At 40.7% G+C, this 19,921-nt stretch overlaps 1 protein-coding gene across 1 annotated transcript; it reads left to right on the top strand.

Moving 5' to 3' along the window:
* Nucleotides 1-561: 561 nt before the first annotated feature.
* Nucleotides 562-11,998, top strand: LOC135524137 (sal-like protein 1). Its single transcript, XM_064951349.1, is given in 4 exon segments — nt 562-652; nt 5,191-6,086; nt 6,089-8,590; nt 9,974-11,998. Coding segments are annotated over 4 exon segments (3,906 nt in total). The 5' UTR covers nt 562-579; the 3' UTR covers nt 10,409-11,998.
* Nucleotides 11,999-19,921: the final 7,923 nt, after the last annotated feature.

Genomic DNA, 19,921 nt, shown 5'->3' on the forward strand with positions numbered 1-19,921 from the left:
TCTAAGTTTGGACAGCACAGAAGTAGAGCACAGTATTTACCGTATAGTATATTCAGTAGAATACAGTAGGGCACAGTAAAGTACAGTTCAGTACTACTGTACTCTACTGAATTAAACTCAACTATACTCTTCTTTGCTCTCTACTGTGCTATACTGAATTCAACTATACTGTACAGTACTCTAACACACTGTAAAAAAAAAACATTTTTTTAAATAAATACAAATAAATTCCTCTCACCTCAATGTTTTGTCATCCTGAAATGAATTGACCACATGAATGTCCTCTCCTATAGAGGACACACATTTTTATCTTGAAATTATTACACCGTGACAACCAAACCCGTGAGACAACCAATCCCGGTCTCCCCTACTGTGTGTGGTCAAGTGCAGACTGCTCCTTGAAAGAGAAACTGGTGGTGGTGCACGCTCAGTCAGCTGGCAGTTAGCCTACAACTACAGAGTTCATAGGACCCAAACTGGGTGGGTGGATTCAGCTTCCGTAACTGAAGACACATTATTTTTTGTATTTTTTTTAACGTTTTCTCTTCTGTCTGAATTGATGTTTGCGCCTTGGACATCATGTCGCGCAGGAAGCAAGCTAAGCCTCAACATGTACAGTCGGATCATAATTTGTCTTTATTGGAAGCCACCGGTAAGTTTGGGACAAGACTGTAGGTTTAATTGTTATTACTGTGCAATTGAAAATTAAATGTATGTAATTTAATAGTTGTGTGCAATTCTGTACTGAGTTTGGGGCAATGTTAGCCTTGACATTAGAAGTTTAAATTATAATTGTTTCATTGAGTGATGACTTACAATGGAGCCTTCACATGTAACTTTTCTTTCATGAGTTTCACCATGCTAAATATGATTGTTAGTCCAATTGTCTGTATATTTAATTGTTGTAGGTCTATTTATTAATGTAGACCTAATGATGCCCAAATAAAGTTTGAATAATGATCACGATTCAGTTTTCATGTCGGACATTGTGTTTATGCCCCTTTGAATTGAAAATAAATAATGTATTCTGAAAAGTAATTATAGTTAATAGGTGTTACTGATTGGACTATCCTGAGTAAATACATCAAAATCAAATGACATTTTCAATATTTTCAATAGGCAATAAATGATTTGGCTACATTAAATTATATTGAATTTATTAACTGAATTTCAAATTGATGAAAAAGGTGGGCAATTAGGCTACATGACCAACAATATTATTAATTTTATCACTGTCCTTGTGATACTCCTGAAATAATATTTATAGAGGAAAACGTGCCATTAGTGGCAGAGGTTTACCATAGAGTGGGTAGGGATCTGAACAAAATATCAGAGCTACTCCTCCATCCCCTTAGACAGGCAGTGTCTCTTGTACCTGACACCTTTGTGAGTGTAATCTCTCCTAAGCTTGTAGATTTGGAAAAGCCTTGAGCTCTGAGACTAAAGGGTTCCCTTACATTATTTTATTACTGTTGATCGTAGGCAATTGCTGTATAACATACAGTTTAATAAGTGATTACCCAATGTCACTACAAGGGGTACAAGTGCATACAATAGCTGTTTTTCTCTTCCTTTCTTTTTCGCTATGGGTCAGTCAATGAGGTGGTGCTCGACAGAATATATTAAATAAAGTCAGAGTAGAGCGGGGTAAGTTAAGTCATTTTTTTAATATTCAGCATCACTCAGTCAAGGGAAATATAATATTCTTTCTAACAAAGTTATTTACATATACAGTATTTCAGGATGTTGTGTATTCATGTAAACATTGTAAACATAGCTTGTCCAAAAGTAGTGGTCTCTTGGCATGGGGAAGGGGTGAGTTGAGCCGCGGGACAGGGTAAGTTAAGCCGCCTACAAATATCTGTACTGAATGAAATATTACCACTACCTTTTAAAAACCATTGTCTATCTTTACTTCGCAAACACTATACAACACATTCACAATTGTTTTTTTGTCCTTTAGTCATTTGAATAATCTTTTCACACAAGCGTAACACCTAACAAACACTTTATACTTGTTTTTTAACACTTTTAACATAGACCAGGCCCTTTTGTTACCTGATATCCCAGCGATAATGCCTTGCATTACACCTGGGAAGAAAACTTTGATGAACTTGCCATTGGCTCAACCATTGACTCAACTTACCCCATGGCCATTGCCACAACTTACCCCATGGCCATTGGCTCAACTTACCCCATGGCCATTGGCTCAACTTTCCCCATGGCCATTGGCTCAACTTACCCCATGGCCATTGGCTCAACTTACCCCATGGCCATTGGCTCAACTTACCCCATGGCCATTGGCTCAACTTACCCCATGGCCATTGGCTCAACTTACCCCATGGCCATTGACTCAACTTACCCCATGGCCATTGACTCAACTTACCCCATGGCCATTGGCTCAACTTACCTCAAAAGGCAAACATTTTGACTACATTAGCCCACACAGCTACAAGGATGCACTTTCACGCTAAGTTTAAGACCTCATATTGACGCTTATAGAGAACAATCTTAAAATACATGTATCTACTTCGGGCTTGGATACAAGCATTGTGAAACCTCTAACACAATAAATTAATTTGACTTGGTGAAAATCAATTTTTTTGGACATAACTTGCTTGTCACTTTTTCCATGTGGTTTAGCCCTTCACAGACTCCATGAAATTATCATCTCTTCCTAAGTACTTGGTCAAATGATTAATTTGGTGTATGGTGTCCTAGAAACAAGTCTCAACTTACCCCTTTGGCTCAACTTACTCCACTCTCCCCTAATATAAATTCTATATATAGTCATAGCTGCGGGATGTATGGGGTGTATTTGGTGTATGGGGTGCTGAGGAGCACCCCTAAAAAAATCCCGATAAAAAAAACTATTTTTCAGCATCTCTGCTTTGGCAAAAAAAAGATGGTTGTATAATTAAGAACAGTATCTGGCAGGATTCAATAGTTGGAATTGTAAGAATTGTTTCCCTGTCCTTTCGCTGTGATTGTCCTTCTAATGGAATCCAGAAAGAACAAAACTCTCAAAAGATGCAAAGTTATGGGCAAAGACACAAAACATCCACATCAAATTAAATACTTTTCTTGATCAAATAACATGGAAAACAACCTCTTTTTCTGCAGTATTAATTCACTATCCTTACAAACCACTTAATGCAAATGTACAGTACCAGTAAAGTGTTTTTCTTTCTTTTTTTCTTGACAAAAAAATATTTTAGATTTTAGATTCTTAAAAGTAGCCACCCTTTGCCTTGATGACAGCTTTGCACACTCTTGGCATTATCTCAAGCAGCTTCACCTGTAATGCTTTTCCAACAGTCTTGAAGGAGTTCCCACATATGCTGAGCACTTGTTGGCTGCTTTTCCTTCACTCTGCGGTCCAACTCATCTCAAACCATCTCAATTGGGTTGAGGATGGGTAATTGTGGAGGCCAGGTCATCTGATGCAGCACTCCATCAATCTCATGCTTGGTTAAAAAGCCCTTACACAGCCTGGAGGTGTGTTGGGTCGTTGTTCTGTTGAAAAACAAATGATAGTCCCACTAAGCACAAACCAGACGGGTTGGAGTGTCACTGCAGAATGCTGTGGTAGCCATGCTCGTTAAGTGTGCCTTAAATTCTTACTAAATCCCACACAGTCACCAGCAAAGCACCCCCACACCATAACACCTCCTCCAAGCTTTACGGTGGGAAATACACATGAGGAGATAATCCGTTCAAACCCACACAGCGTATCACAAAGACACGGTGGTTGGAACCAAAAATCTCCAATTTCACCACATGTGGAGTTCATCCGTTCACCTACTCTACTTGGCCCAAGCAAGTCTCGTCTTCTTATTGGTGTCCTTTAGTAGTGATTTCTTTGCAGCAAGTTGACCATGAAGGCCTGATTCACACAGTCTCCTCTGAACAGTTAATGTTGAGATGTGTCTTTTACTTGAACTCTGTGAAGTCTGTTAACTGCAATCTGAGGTGCAGTTAACTCAAATTAACTTATCCTCTGCAGCAGAGGTAATGCTGGGTCTTTCTTTCCTGTGGCAGTCATCATGAGAAAGGTTCATCATCGCGGATTTTGCAAATGCACTTAAAGAAACTTTCTAAATTCTTGAAGTTTTCCGGATTGGTCGTGTCTTAAAATAATGATGGACTGTCATTTCTCTTTGCTTATTTGAGCTGTTCTTACCATAATATGGACTTAGTCTTTTACCAAATTGGTCTATCTTCTGTAAACCACCCCTACATTGTCACAACACATTAAGAAGGAAAGAAATTCCGCAAATTCACTTTAACAAGGCACACCTGTTCATTTAAATGCATTCCAGGTGAGAGAATGCCAAGAGTGTACAAGTATGTCATCAAGGCCAAGGGTGGCTACTTTGAAGACTCTCAAATATAAATATTTTTTGATTTGTTTAACTCTTTTTTTGGTTACTACACGATTCCATGTGTTATTTCATAGTTTTGGTGTCTTCACTAATATTCCATAATTTAGAAAATAGTAAAAAATGAGAAAAACTCTTGAATGAGTAGGTGTGTCCAAACTTTTGACTGGTACTGTACATTGCTGTATTCTACATAGGCTGGTCATCTATGCTTGTACCTGTAGACTTTCCATCCCTGTGAAGAAAAACAATGCACAATACAGTACTTGAGTACAATGAGACATCAAGCGGTTTGTGATGATGTGATGATGAGACTCAGTTGGTATAGCATGGCAATTGCAATTCTAAATTCTAGAGTTGTGGGTTCATTTCCAACGGGGGACCAGCACGAAAATGCATGCACTCACTACTGCAAGTTGCAATGGATAAAGAATGAAAAGACCATTTCAGTTTTCACATAGAAAGAAGTTGCATTTGCAAAGTATTTCAAGAAACTGAAAAACATATATGAAGCAAGTATTTTATATTCCACAAGTATTATCAGATTAACTTTTTTGTACAGGTAATTATAAGACTCAATTTACAAATGCTGGTAAATACTGAAATCCATTAAATGTTGTTTTTTTTCCACAAAAGTAGTACACTGGGCCTTTACTAGTCCTGCATTAGCGGACCGATATAGACATTTTCAGTGTGGGGACATACCCCCCACCCCCCTCCCCCCGGCATTTCTTTTTTTGCAGCATCCCTCCCCCCAAATACTTCCCACCGCTATGTATAACCCTTGTTTCCTTCTTGTCTGTTTCAGGGGGCACACACCAGGGTATAGGGACTCCCCCCACCTTGGACTATTGTGCTCATGTCTGCAGTAGATGCTGTGCTGAGTTTGTTGAACGATCAGATCTGGAACGACATGTCAGGGATTGCTTTTCCAATCAGTTAGTCCTGATTGTCAATGGCAATGAAGACCTGGTGTCGTCTGCTGAAATGTTCCCTCTAGCCTCGTCGCCCAGTACACCAGGCGAAACAGTCAACAACTCTGACATGAAAGAGTGCAGTGATCTGTTGGAGGAGAAACCAGAGGGGAATGAAGACTCTATGGATGTTTCCAGAAGTAAGAGAAGCAATGGCCGGCTAGATAGCACCAGTAGCAGCCGGAGCAGCAGTACTGACAGCCTGACTGATATTGTCTCATGTATCTCAGTTCTCCCAATTTCACTACCTCAACCTGGCAACAAACTGTCGGAACAGCAGGGGACATTATCATGGTTCAACAGCAACGTCATCATTGAAAACCTAGAGAGCACTAAAGTGGCCGTGGCCCAGTTTTGCCAGCAGAGCCGATCGGACACCGGCTACAGTGGCAGCAGTAAGATGGCCGTCTCATCTCTGATGGAGAAACTCCTGGCTCTGCAGCTGCAACAGATCCACCAGTTGCAGCTGATGGATCAGATTTGTCACCAGGTCTTACTGTTTGCCTCCCAGAGGTCAGAGGAATCAGAGTCTCCAACACAGACACCCACCAGCTGCCCTCAGGGTAGTCTAGCATCAACGCAGGCCAGCCAGCTGACAACCCTCAGTACTCATCTATCCCAGCAGCTAGCTGCAGCCACTGGGTTAGCCCACAGTCTCACCACTCAGTCTGCCAGCATCAGTCACTTTAAACGATTAACAGCAACAGTACAGTTACCACAGAGCCCCCTGGTAGCAGCATTGTGCACTCTAGCACCGAACCCTTACAAAGCATGGGTAAACTCATAGCTTCAGCAGTTAGCAAGCCCCACTCTAGAAGGAAGTACACCCATACTAATGGTCTGTACCCTCAACTAAATGTTTCAGCCCATACCAAAATGAACTCACCAGCACTTGGCACAGGTATCTTGCTAAACCCATCAAATAAACCATGTCTACCTCAGCCACCATCCAGCAATCAAACACTCTCTAGTGCTGGACCAAGCATTGGTGCAATTGTGGAGGATCTGAATGCTTTGACGGCATTAGCCCAACAAAGGAAAGACAAACCAACCAATGTGACTTCTTTAGAACGCAAAATGTCTTCTGAACGGGCTTACTTTAAACACAAATGCAGGTTTTGCTCTAAGGTATTTGGGAGTGACAGTGCCATGCAGATCCATTTGCGATCCCACACTGGGGAGAGGCCATACAAGTGCAACATCTGCGGGAATCGTTTCTCCACCCGTGGGAACTTGAAGGTACACTTCCAGCGGCACAAAGAGAGGTACCCTCACATCCAGATGAACCCTTACCCTGTTCCAGAACACCTTGACAATATCCCAACCAGCACAGGAATCCCTTATGGTATGTCTATGCCACCACAAAAACCAGTTACATGCTGGCTGGAGAGTAAATCATCTCTAGCCACCTTGACTACTTCTGTTGGCCGGTTGCTCCCAACTGTATCGCCCAACTTACCTTTTCTTATCAAGAAAGAGGAGCAGCCTGTCTCAATAACCATGCTTTCCAGTCCAGGCGTACGTGAATCATCTAGTGCAGTAAAGTCTACCAAGAGTGTTGACCTTGTAGAGCCTGGAAAAGTCCCCACCGTCCCCACCTTGAATCTGAAAAGAGAAGAGGTTAAACCCCCTTTGACCTTTGTCTCAAAGATGAGTTCGAGAAGAGAAGGATCAGCTGACTATATATCCGCCAACATCACTTCCATTAGCACAAATCCCATCAAGTTGGAGCAGTTCAAGATCAAACATCCCTTTGGAGGAGGAGTCCATGATCCCCGACAGACATCAGAGACCTCAAAACTCCAGCAGCTAGTGGAGAACATTGACAAGAAGATTACGGACCTCAACGAGTGCATCATTTGCCACCGCATACTTAGTTGCCAGAGCGCCCTCAGGATGCACTACCGCACCCACACAGGAGAGCGGCCCTTCAGATGTAAAGTGTGCGGACGGGCGTTCTCTACCAAAGGGAATCTGAAGACGCACCATGCAGTTCATCGTGCCACGCCGCCACTGAGGGTCCAGCACTCCTGTCCCATATGCCAGAGGAAGTTCACCAACGCTGTTGTCCTACAGCAGCATATTCATATGCACATGGGTGGCCAGATTTCCAACACTCCTCTCTCTGAACAGAGCTACCCAAACTCAATGGAGTCTGGCAGAGGTTCAGTGGATGAAAGGAAATTAGAAGAGTTAGAGAACCTTTCTGATGATGATATGGACTTCAATGACTGTGGGATTGCAGGCATGTCCAGGTTTATTAACTCCTTATCTGGCAGTTTGTCTCCTTCTGATAGTACAGAAGCAGGCTCCTTTGATGCCCAGAAGAAACTCAACTATCTTAGGCCAGTGGAGGAGATGCAGGTCAGCTGGTTTAAGACAAAGGGACTGGCTAAAGAGGATCAATATGCCTATGACTCATCATCTCTTTGCGGTGACCGAAGTGATGGGAGACTTGCTGTTTCTGAGAATACAGCTGCAAAGCACTTTTTTTCCCCAAGCGAGAGTGTTCCAGTATGTTCTAGCCCCACAAGCTATGAGGAAAGGTACCAGAATGGTTTATCCCAGGCACGTATCAATCCAAGTCCTCTGCAATTCACTGACACTGACATGGCATCTCTTCACCACCTAAAATCTTTAAACCCACTAACGAATCCCACTAATATGGTCCACACATTCTGTGAACAACGAGGCATTTTTAAGAACACTGCATGCAATATTTGCAGCAAGACATTTGCCTGCCAAAGTGCCTTGGATATCCATTATCGAAGCCATACCAAGGAGAGACCCTTCATTTGCACAGGGTGCAACAGAGGGTTCTCCACTAAGGGGAACCTCAAGCAGCACATGCTAACCCATCAGATGAGGGACCTGCCATCCCAGTTGTTTGAGCCCTCCATTCCCAGCCTTGCTTCCAGCCCCAATTCCTCTGTAAATCCTCTGGCCTCCCAAATGATTAAGCCAGAAGTTAACAGTTTCCTGGGTAGCGTCCCCTATGGGGAACCAAGGGATCTTCAAAGCAGTTTGAGTTTGAGGATGTCATCAGCCTCCTCCTCCCCAGCGCTCGCTGCCCTCCCACCTCGACGAACTCCCAAGCAGCATTACTGCCACACTTGTGGGAAAACCTTCTCTTCCTCCAGCGCCTTGCAAATCCACGAGAGGACTCACACTGGGGAGAAGCCGTTCGCTTGCACTGTCTGTGGTCGGGCATTCACCACCAAAGGAAATCTGAAGGTATGTTCCACTTTTGCATTTACAAGATAGGGTTTAGACTGATTGACTAGCAAAAAAAAAAATCAAAACTGTGTTTTTGGGGCATTGTTTCATGCATTAGTGCTGCAGAATTAACAAAAATGTAGCTTATTTTTCAGTTTTTAAACAGCTAATTGACCGACATCGGTTCAATTATTTGAATGCCATTTTCAATTCATATTTGCTCTGTGAGCTCCTAGTGCAGTTTTTGTAGAGATACATCAGATCAAGCCTGAACTGTGCGATGTAGTAGGGAGTTGTAGTTTCCAACAGGCCAATATTCCACATAGTTTATATCAGTAAACGTGGTAATTAACTACAATGACCATATTCCATAGTCTATGCAGAGCAAGACATTGAGACTGAGAGAAGAGAAAATGAGCGATTGAGAGGGATAGAAAGCAGTTAATTCACAAGACTGAAAATACATGATCTAATGGCTTGTTCACACTTCAGGCCTTCATGCTCAAGTCAGTTGTGTTTTCAAATCCATTTTGGAATACTGTCTGTCCAAACAGCAAGAGACAAGTAACTCCATTGGATTTGTGTGTGTTCAGACAGCAGTCATTTGCTGACACAACTATGCTAGTTGTCATAGTAATGGCAGGTGTGTGCACAGAGGTGTAGGCTGATTGGTGATGGTGCTCAGGCTTCCTATCACTAGGAAGTTATGTAGCAAGCTAAGGTGACAACAATGCCTGCCATGGACGTTTCCCAGTTACTTTGGATGTTCAAAATCATAGTGCAGGAACACTTTTAAAGCCTCGAAGGATAAGATGATACAACTTTTCAAAAGTCCTTTTTTGGCTAGCCAGGGCAGTCAACTGAGTTAGCTACCAAGGTAGCTGTTTAACTTTCTATCACATTCACTCATTTGTTTGTAAATCCTGAACAAGCTAAATAGGTACCACATGTTCTTGTCAAACTGTCAACAGAGTAGTTAGCAAGCAATGAGATATGCCAAATAACAGTCTAAAAAAAACACTCGAGGGCAAACAAATTAGATTTGACTGTTACAGACACATGTCACATGGGCAGGAATCAGATTTGTATCTGACTTCAAACCACCTACGAAGGCCTCAACATCCCAGAATAAAAATCTCACGCCAGCTCCTCAATTAAGTTTTTGGGGAGATGTATGAGAAAATATACTAAAGGGGCGAGCGGAAGCAGGGCGGTTGCTCCACCCCCCTCGCTCTGCAAGTTTTGGTCAATGCTATGGGCCAAATGTCTCCTCCCCTTCCCAATTTCAAAAGGTGCTCAGACCTGCTAAATCGTGGGAGATTAAGTATATCGAATCATTACACTGTGATATTTGTCTTCATAAAAGGAGTGTAACTCACCATTGCTCTCTTCCTCATGTAGGTCCATATGGGAACTCACATGTGGAGTAGTGCCCCCACCAGGCGAGGACGCAGACTGTCTGTGGACGGACCATTGATGTTTATGGGAACCCATCCTGTGAAGCTATCAGAGCCAATTCAGAGGCCAGACATTAGGTCCAGTAATGGAGACTCCTTTAGTCTCTGGAACCACTGTACAGACTCCTTCTCTAAGAATTTGGCCTTGAGGACCAATGACATCTCAGTCATCCAGAACGGAGGCGGGCCTTACCTCTCTGGACCAATGGGGCATGGGGCCAGCTCACCCAAAGGGAGTGTAAATGTTGGTCTAGACAAATTTCCCAGTACAGAACACAATGCTTCTTTGACGCTGCCTGGGGAAAATGATACAGAAAGATCGACTTACTTCCGTTTCACTCATTTGATGGAGGAGAGGAAGGAAATGATTGCCAATTAAAGAGACTGTATATTATTTTAGGGAGAGGGAAGGCTGCTGTTGTTGATGGACTAGAGCTTTCTTTTTTGAAGGAAATTAACTGCGATGTTGGAATAGACTGAGTTTCTTTGAGTTTGTGTATAAATTATAATAACTTTATTTGGAGTCAAGTGTCTAGTAAAGTCTCCCTGCTTTTCAGTGTGCTTATTAGAGTTTGACTGTTTTTTATGACCTATTTACATGGGTAAAATAGCCTATTGGTTGTGTAATTATGCTTAATGTTACGGTTTTATCATTCTAATAGAATTTTGAGGTGTTGATTGTGTTATTGAAGAGGAATTCACTTGTAACATACTTTGTCATATCTTTGTGAAACACATGGATATATAATTGGTGTCAATATCAATGTACTAATATACTTTATACATCGGGTGGGTCTAATCCTGAATGCTGACTGGTTAAAACCGTATTCCAGACGGTGTCTATTCCACAAGTTACCACTGGCTAAATCTATGATGTTAAAATGCCTATTTACTCTCTTCCATCTGTCTACACAATCCACTGTCTCATCAGCTCATAATTTTTATGGATATATACAAAGAAATGTCAATTGAAAAAAGGTCAAACGAAACAAAGTGCAGCTAGTTTGCAGTCTTTCCAGCTTCAGTTTGAAGTGATTGTGTTAGCTGTGTTGTTGTCTAGCTCCTCTGAACAACAGTGTCCTGGCGTGAGAGCACATTTTCTAAGGCAGGTGAAATAGTGCATCATTAGCTCATTGTTATGGATGTATCCAAATAAATGTCACTAGAAAACAGCTTAAACAAATGCAAATGCAGCTACTATTGTTATTCTGGCTGCACTGTTTGACATGACTGGAAGTTAGCAGTATGGCAATGGAACATTACAAAAAAAGAATGACTGGGACACGTCCATAGATGTAGAACAAAATGACTGAACGACTGGGTCGCATCTCTGGCAACCGAACCGATAGGACGGAGGACCAGCCGGCTTGGGTAGCAACCCTAGATTTGTGTCAGGACTATATCTTGTGGTAGGATGAAATAGTATTAATAAATTAATCAAAATGAAGTTCATGAAAATATGTCAACCATTATTTGAATATGCTGGTAACCCGTTGTATAAAAGTGATAATGCCCTCAAAGCCGGTGTTTGGAGGACATATTGGACCTAGACAAAGTCTCTGGCCTAACATCACCCGTGCCAATATATCCCAGAAACACCGGCTTCGAGGGCATTATCACTTAAGTAATTCATGTTCATTTACTATTTCTCAAACACTCACAGCAAAATATGACTAATATGTAATAATGACATTTCAAATAAGGAGACAACATACATTGCACATGTAGGCCAACTGTAAAGAGAAGTGCTGTTACTTGAGGTGCTGCAATACATTGTAAATCTTTTTGCCATTGGTTTTCAGAGAATGATTGGCCATTACACCACTTCTGTACCTCAGTTGTTGAATAATCCTATTCTGTGATATGCTGTGGAAACTGTTATCCTTTCCCCTGTTCAATAACAATTGATATACATATTAATGTTAAAGGTGGACGTCAAAATGAAATAAAAATATTGAGATGGGTTATAGCTTTGAATCACGTTCTTCTCGATGTCCTTCCTGTGGGCGGCAGGTAGCCTAGCGGCTAGAGAGGCAAGCCAGCAGCCGGAGGGTTGCTGGTGTCAAATCCTAGATGCCATTGCCTGCCATTGTGGGCACTTAAGGCATTTAACCCCCCACAACATCGGCTCCCAGGGCGCTCAGTGAGGCAGCCCCCAAAACCTCTCCAAAAACACATGAACAGTGGGACAAAAAAGTATATAGTCAGCCACCAATTGTGCAAGTTCTCCCACTTAAAAAGATGAGAGAGGCCTGTAATTTTCATCATAGGTACACTTCAACTATGACAGACAAAATGAGAAAAAAAAATCCAGAAAATCACATTGTAGGATTATCCATGATTTTATTTGCAAATTATGGTGGAAAATAAGTATTTGGTCACCTACAAACAAGCAAGATTTCTGGCTCTCACAGACCTGTAACTTCTTCTTTAAGAGACTCCTCTGTCCTCCACTCGTTACCTGTATTAATGGCACCTGTTTGAACTTGTTATCAGTATAAAAGACACCTGTCCACAACCTCAAACAGTCACACTCCAAACTCCACTATGGCCAAGACCAAAGAACTGTCAAAGGACACCAGAAACAAAATTGTAGACCTGCACCAGGCTGGAAAGACTGAATCTGCAATAGGTAAGCAGCTTGTTTTGAAGAAATCAAGTGTGGGAGCAATTATTAGGAAATGGAAGACATACAAGACCACTGATAATCTCACTCGATCTGGGGCTCCACGCAAGATCTCACCCCGTGGGGTCAAAATGATCACAAGAACGGTGAGCAAAAATCCCAGAACCACAAGGGGGGACCTAATAAATGACCTGCAGAGAGCTGGGATCACTGTAACAAAACCTACCATCAGTAACACACTATGCCGCCAGGGACTCAAATCCTGCAGTGCCAGACGTGTCCCCCTGCTTAAACCAGTACATGTCCAGGCCCGTCTGAAGTTTGCTAGAGAGCATTTGGATGATCCAGAAGAAGATTGGGAGAATGTCATATGGTCAGATGAAACCAAAATATAACTTTTTGGTAAAAACTCAACTCGTCGTGTTTGGAGGACAAAGAATGCTGAGTTGCATCCAAAGAACACCATACCTACTGTGAAGCATGGGGTGGAAACATCATGCTTTGGGGCTGTTTTTCTGCAAAGGGACCAGGACGACTGATCCGTGTAAAGGAAAGAATGAATGGGGCCATGTATCGTGAGATTTTGAGTGAAAACCTCCTTCCATCAGCAAGGGCATTGAAGATGAAACGTGGCTGGGTCTTTCAGCATGACAATGATCCTAAACTCACCGCCTGGGCAACGAAGGAGTGGCTTCATAAGAAGCATTTCAAGGTCCTGGAGTGGCCTAGCCAGTCTCCAGATCTCAATCCCATAGAAAATCTTTGGAGGGAGTTGAAAGTCCGTGTTGCCCAGCAACAGCCCCAAAATATCACTGCTCTAGAAGAGATCTGCATGGAGGAATGGGCCAAAATACCAGCAACAGTGTGTGAAAACCTTGTGAAGACTTACAGAAAACATTTGACCTCTGTCATTGCCAAACAAAGGGTATATAACAAAGTATTGAGATAAACTTTTGTTATTGACCAAATACTTATTTTCCACCATAATTTGCAAATAAATTCATAAAAAATCCTACAATGTGATTTTCTGGATTTTTTTTCTCATTTTGTCTGTCATGGTTGAAGTGTACCTATGATGAACATTTACATGCCTCTCTCATATGTTTAAGTGGGAGAACTTGCACAATTGGTGGCTGACTAAATACTTTTTTGCCCCACTGTATGTACTCTATGCATGAACCAATAAAGTAATTTGTTTCTGTTCGGAGGTGTTTAGTCGCCTCATGCAGCATTCAAGTGTGTATGCTCTCTGCTGATGATACAATTTGTTGATTTCATATGACATATCAATTTCCCGTTAACAGCTAATGGAGATATGCTAATCTGTTCTGTACTACACCTTGTCACTTTTAAATGGAGACGATACAAAGTGTCAGTCACCTAGGGATATCATGTGTGTTTATCTTGAAAGCTGGACTCAACAATGTCATGCTATTGCTGTTACACTATCATATTGTCAATTTTGTCAGTGTTTTAACAAAGACCAATAAGCACATTTTGGCTTATCAAACAAGTTTAATTTCACATGAAAAGTTTTTCATTTTGTATATTTATTTTCATGTTGCATCACTAATTCACAAAATTAACATTTGAGTCAGGAGTTAATACGTTTGTCTCCTGTTTTACTCTAGGGAGTAAATCTGATTCCTGCTGGTTGTGAAACACTACCCCTATCTAGCCTGTATGGCTGTAGCAGGTTCCCGGCTTAACAAATGCACAACACCTCTGACTCATAATGGCCACTAATATTTCCATTGACGGTAACCACATTCATCCCACATATCAAATCCCCTGTGAAAGAGACATGGTCCCTGTGCTGTCACAACCTATTATACATATCTGACCAGCTGACAGGGCCGAAACCTTAAACCAGCTCTTCGCCATTAGCATTAGAACATGAGTAATCAACTGGAATGAACCATTACAGAGCCCAAAACAAAGGCCAGTTGGTCTGAAGCTTTTCAAAGATACATATCTGATAGAGATAGATGAATGTCACGCACACGCACATGCGCACGCACACAGTCTTGTACAGCTAACCTTGTGGGGACACACAATTCCGTCCCCTTCAAAATCCTATTTTCCCTAACCCCTAACCCTAAACCTAACCCATATTCTTACCCTTACATTAACCTTAACCCTAACCCTAACCTTAACCCAAAAACCTAACCTTAACCCAAACCCTAAACATAACCCTAGCTCCTAACTGTTATGTATGGTACGACGTGCTGTTCGTCGTACTGTACGTTGTTATGGTTTACGACAGTGTACTGCTTTACGGGTGAACGGGTTGTCAGAATGAGAGTGATGTACAATGTGAAACTGTGCAGATGTGCATTGTTTGACAGATAAGCTAGATATAACACTAACCCTGACCCTAAAACTAACCCTAGCTCCTAACCCTAACCATTAACGTAATTCTAACCCAAACACTAATTCTAACCTTAACCCTAAACCCCCTAGAAATAGCATAATGTGCCCAGTTGGCCAAAACAAATGTTGTTTACTATTCTTGTGGACACACACACACTCTAAACTTTGTTTAAGTGTGTTATCACTTGAGATGTAACGTATGCACTGGTGGAAAAAGTACCCAATTGTCAATCTTGAGTAAAAGTAAAGATACCTTAATAGACATTTACTCAAGTAAAAGTAAAAGTCACTCAGTAAAATGCTACTTGAGTAAAAGTCTAAAAAGTATTTGGTTTAAATGGAAGTGCTAAAATATACTTAAGTATCAAAAGTAAAAGAATAAATAATTTCACATTCCTTACATTAAGCAAACCAGACGACACAAACCAGTTTTCTTGTTTACGGATAGCCAGGGGCACACGCCAAAACTCAGACATAATGTACAAATGAAGCATTTGTGTTTAGTGAGTTCGCAAGATCAGAGGCAGTAGGGATGGGCATGGATGTTCTCTTTATAAGTGAGTGAATTTGACAATTTTCCTGTCCTGCTAATCATTCGAAATGTAACAAGTACTTTTGGGTGTCAGGGAAAATGTATGGAGTAAAAAGTACATTATTTTCTTTAGGAATGTAATGGAGTAAAAGTTGTCAAAAATATAAATAGTAAAGTACCCTAGTAAAGTCTAACAAAATAACTACTTAAGTAGTACTTTAAAGTATTTTTACCTAAGTACTTTACACCACTGAACGTGTGTTGAATCATTTGAATCACATGGGTCACTTGGGGAATGGTATTTTCTAGTTCTGAGAATACTGGCAAGTTGAATATGTATTGTCAGACTGAGTTTGCCCTTGATGGACATGTTGACTTGGCCGACAAATAGCAGACAAAAGTTATTTGTTGGTTAAAATGTTGAATGTACATGACAACACACATAAAATATCTGGTGATATCAGTCTAACAAATGAGTGGTTTGCATGGGTGTGAGTGAGTGCATTAGCTTTTACAGTGAATAGTATCCTTGGTGTTGTTCCACAATAGAAACATAGAATTCTCTGGAGAGTCACCAAATGCATTCCAAAATGATTATACCTCTCTCCAGGGTTATTATTATTGAAATATGTGCAGTGTTTTTCAGAATACATTGTAGAGAATCAGACAGAGGAGCAAGTGAGGTGTGAGTGAGAGGCTGTACACAATGAATTCAACAGCTTACTTTTTAAACTCATCACAGGCAAACAAACGTGCTTTTCTAATCATTGCATATTTCACTTCAAAACTGCCGAGGTCAGCATGCTGTTTGCAAGATGGCATTTCCTTTGTACGCATTTGAACAGTGATCCTCACACTTTTGTTACAGTGACAATGGAAATATTCAATAATAGAAGACCTGCCAAATCTCCGGCGGGGCGAAAATCTATCCCCCCCTCCGCCGAACCAGAGCGTTGATAACATTGTGATTATGCCTTTGTGTCTATCTGACGTGCCTATTGCACAGATCATTTCTGATCATAAACGTGCATGGGTCAACTGTTTCATGGTGACCCACTGGCCAGCCGACTCCATTTGTGCTTGTGTTTCTAGAGACAGGTTGGGAGCAGGCAGCTTTAGCCTGAATCCATCTGTCTACATCAACCCTCTGATAGCTCACAGCCCATAGCTGGCTTAGTGCTGTAGCCTAGTACTGTATCAATGTCACTTTGACAAGAATTGCCCTGTTATCTGAATAGAGTTATAGGTCCCACTTCAAATAAACTTCAACTCATAAAGGCCATATAGGCATTAGTTGTCTATGAAGGTTTGTGAAGGCTTGAAAGTCGTTATTTGTTGAAAGTGTGATCATAAGGGTTGTTCCATACTAATAATAATCAGTTATTTACAATTTGCATTTGTCCACAGATCACCACACGTATGAAATATTTTATGAACAAAGTAGTTGGGATATACTAAGCTAAAATATGGAATTATTTTAAGGTGGTCATACCATGGCTCGTTTAGCTATTTGATTTGGAATTTTATGACCTCTGTAGGTATATAAAAAAATATATATAAAACAATTATTGATATTGTATTTGGCCTTTACTGCTATAGCCCACAGAAACGCATTGAATAACAGATTAATAAATGCCAAAACATAAAATCAAAAATAATTCTTAAGGATTAAGGTTTAGATATGTCTGTCCTAAATCTAGGAAAGAAAGCTCAAGAATGATAAAAAAAAACACATTTATGACACATACTTGACCCCTTTTTGGGGGGCACAAAAGAAAACTGCTTCCATACTTCCATTCATTTTTTAAACCGGTACTCGGTTAACTTCAGATGAGTTCCGTGACATTTGTGGGGTCATACAACAAAATGGAGAATACCATTCGTGAGAGTCTCATCTTTCCATTGAGCGGTATATCGTCTGTAGGCCAAACCGTTTGAATGCTACAAATGTTTTTTTTGTGGGAAGACTGATCTTTGAGATGTTTCCTGGTCGCACAAACAGCGCTGTAGCTCTGCCACTTTCAACCGCAAATGCGGAAGACCGACATAGGCGGATGAGGTGGATTGAAACAGCAGATAAACGTTAACATAATCTTTCAAGTCTGCTTGATTCACAGGTATGTATATATCATTCCCTCCCTGAATCAATACAACCACATTGTAGATTTACTTAGTTAACACTAACAGTGACAAATAGCATTGTGTCGATAAATCTCTCTCTGTCATCACTCATTCTGTAAAATCATTCATATTCTGACAATCTCTGAAACTGACTTAGATAATACCTTTGATGATACAGTGGTAGCAATACATGGTTAGAAGATTTAAAGAAAATACAGAAATACCAAAAGTGGAGGTATGGCTGTTTATATTCAGAACCACATTCCTGTAAAGCTTAGAAAGGATGTCATGTTAAATACTGTTGAAGTAATAAGGCTACAGGTTCATCTGCCTCACCTAAAGCCCATTCTGATAGGAAGCTGCTATAGACCACCAAGTGCTAACAGTCAGTATCTGGATAACGTGTGAAATGCTTGATAATGTGATATCAATAGAGAGGAATATTTTCTGTGTGATTTAAATATTGACTGGCTTTCATCAGGCTGCCCACTCAAGAGAAAGCTTCAAACTGTAACTAGTGCCTGCAATCTGGTTCAGGTTATCAATCAACCTAGGGTAGTTACAAACAGCACAGGAATTAAATCATCAACATGTACTGATCACATCTTCACAAACGCTGCATAAATGTTTTTGAAAGCAATATCCAAATCCTTCAGATGTAGTGATCAGCCATGTCTTTTAAAACCAAAGTTCCAAATACTGGGCCTAATATAGTGTATAAAAGGTCACACAATACGTTTTGTAGTGATTCCTATGATGTTGATGTAAAGAATATGTGTTGATCCGTGGTGTGTAATGACGAGCAACCAAACGCTGCACTTGACACATTTATGAAATTGCTTATCCCAGTTACTAATAAGCATGCACCCATTAAGAACATGACTGTAAAAACTGTTAAATTCCTGTGGATTGATAAGGAATTGAAAAATGGTATGGTTGAGCGGGATGAGCCAAAATAAATGGTAAATAGGTCTGGCTGTACAACCAATTGGCAAACGCGTACTGCAAATTGAGAAATCATGCTAGTCGCACTGAATAAAAAGAAGAACAAACTACACTATGAAACAAAGTTAAATGACACAAAGAATGATAGTAAAAAGCTTTGGAGCACCTTAAATTATATTTTTGGCAAAAAGGCAAACTCCGCTCCATCATTAATTGAATCAGATGGCTCATTCGTCACAAAACCCACTGATATTGCCAACTAATTTAATTATTATTTAATTGGCAAGATTAGAAAACTTAGGCATGACATGCCAGCAACAATCACGGACACGACACATCCAAGTATGTCTGACCAAATTCTGAAAGACATGCATTTTGATTTTGAATTATGCAAAATAAGTGTGGAAGAGGTGACAAAAAAAATTGCTGTCTATCAACAATGACAAGCCACCGGGGTCTGACAACTTGAACGGAAAATGACTGAGGATAATAGCTGACAGCATTGCCACTCTCTTTGACATATCTTCAACTTAAGCCTACTCTAAAGTGTGTGCCCTCAGTCCTGGAGGGAAGCCAAATGTATCCTCCTACCTAAGAATAGTAAAGCCTCCTTTACTGGCTCAAATAGCCGACCAATGAGTTATCAACCCTTAATAAACTTTTGGAAAAAATTGTGTTTAACCAGACACAATACTATTTTACAGTAAACAAATTGACAACATATTTTCAGCACAAATTGATTAAAAAAAAGATTGTGGGGGCTGTTTTGTTAGTCTTCAGTGCGACTTTTCAGTGCGGAAAAACATATACTGTATGTTATGGCTTTACATCCTCTGCTATATTGTGGATAAAGAGTTACCTGTCGAACAGAACAGAGGGTGTTCTTTAATGAACAACAAAATTCAGAATTCCCCAGGGGAGCAGTCTAGGCCCCTTACTTTTTTCAATCTTTACTAATGTCATGCCACTGGCTTTGAATAAAGCTACATGGAACTCTATTCCACATCAAGTAACTCATGCAAGCAGTAAAAGTAGATTTGAAAAACAGATAGAAATACACCTTATGGAACAGTGGGGACTGTGAAGCAACACAAACGTAGGCACAGACACATGCACACAAACACACGATAATATATGCACTGTACACACACGTACACATGGATTTTGTGTGTAGATATGTGGTGGTAGAGTAGGGGCCTGAGGGCCTACACTTACTATGTTGTGAAATCTGTTGCAAATGTATTGTAATGTTTTAAAAAGGTATAACTACCTTATTTGCTGGACCCCAGGATTAC

Source organism: Oncorhynchus masou, chromosome 31 (genome assembly GCF_036934945.1).
Source record: "Oncorhynchus masou masou isolate Uvic2021 chromosome 31, UVic_Omas_1.1, whole genome shotgun sequence".
Taxonomy (NCBI): domain Eukaryota; kingdom Metazoa; phylum Chordata; class Actinopteri; order Salmoniformes; family Salmonidae; genus Oncorhynchus; species Oncorhynchus masou.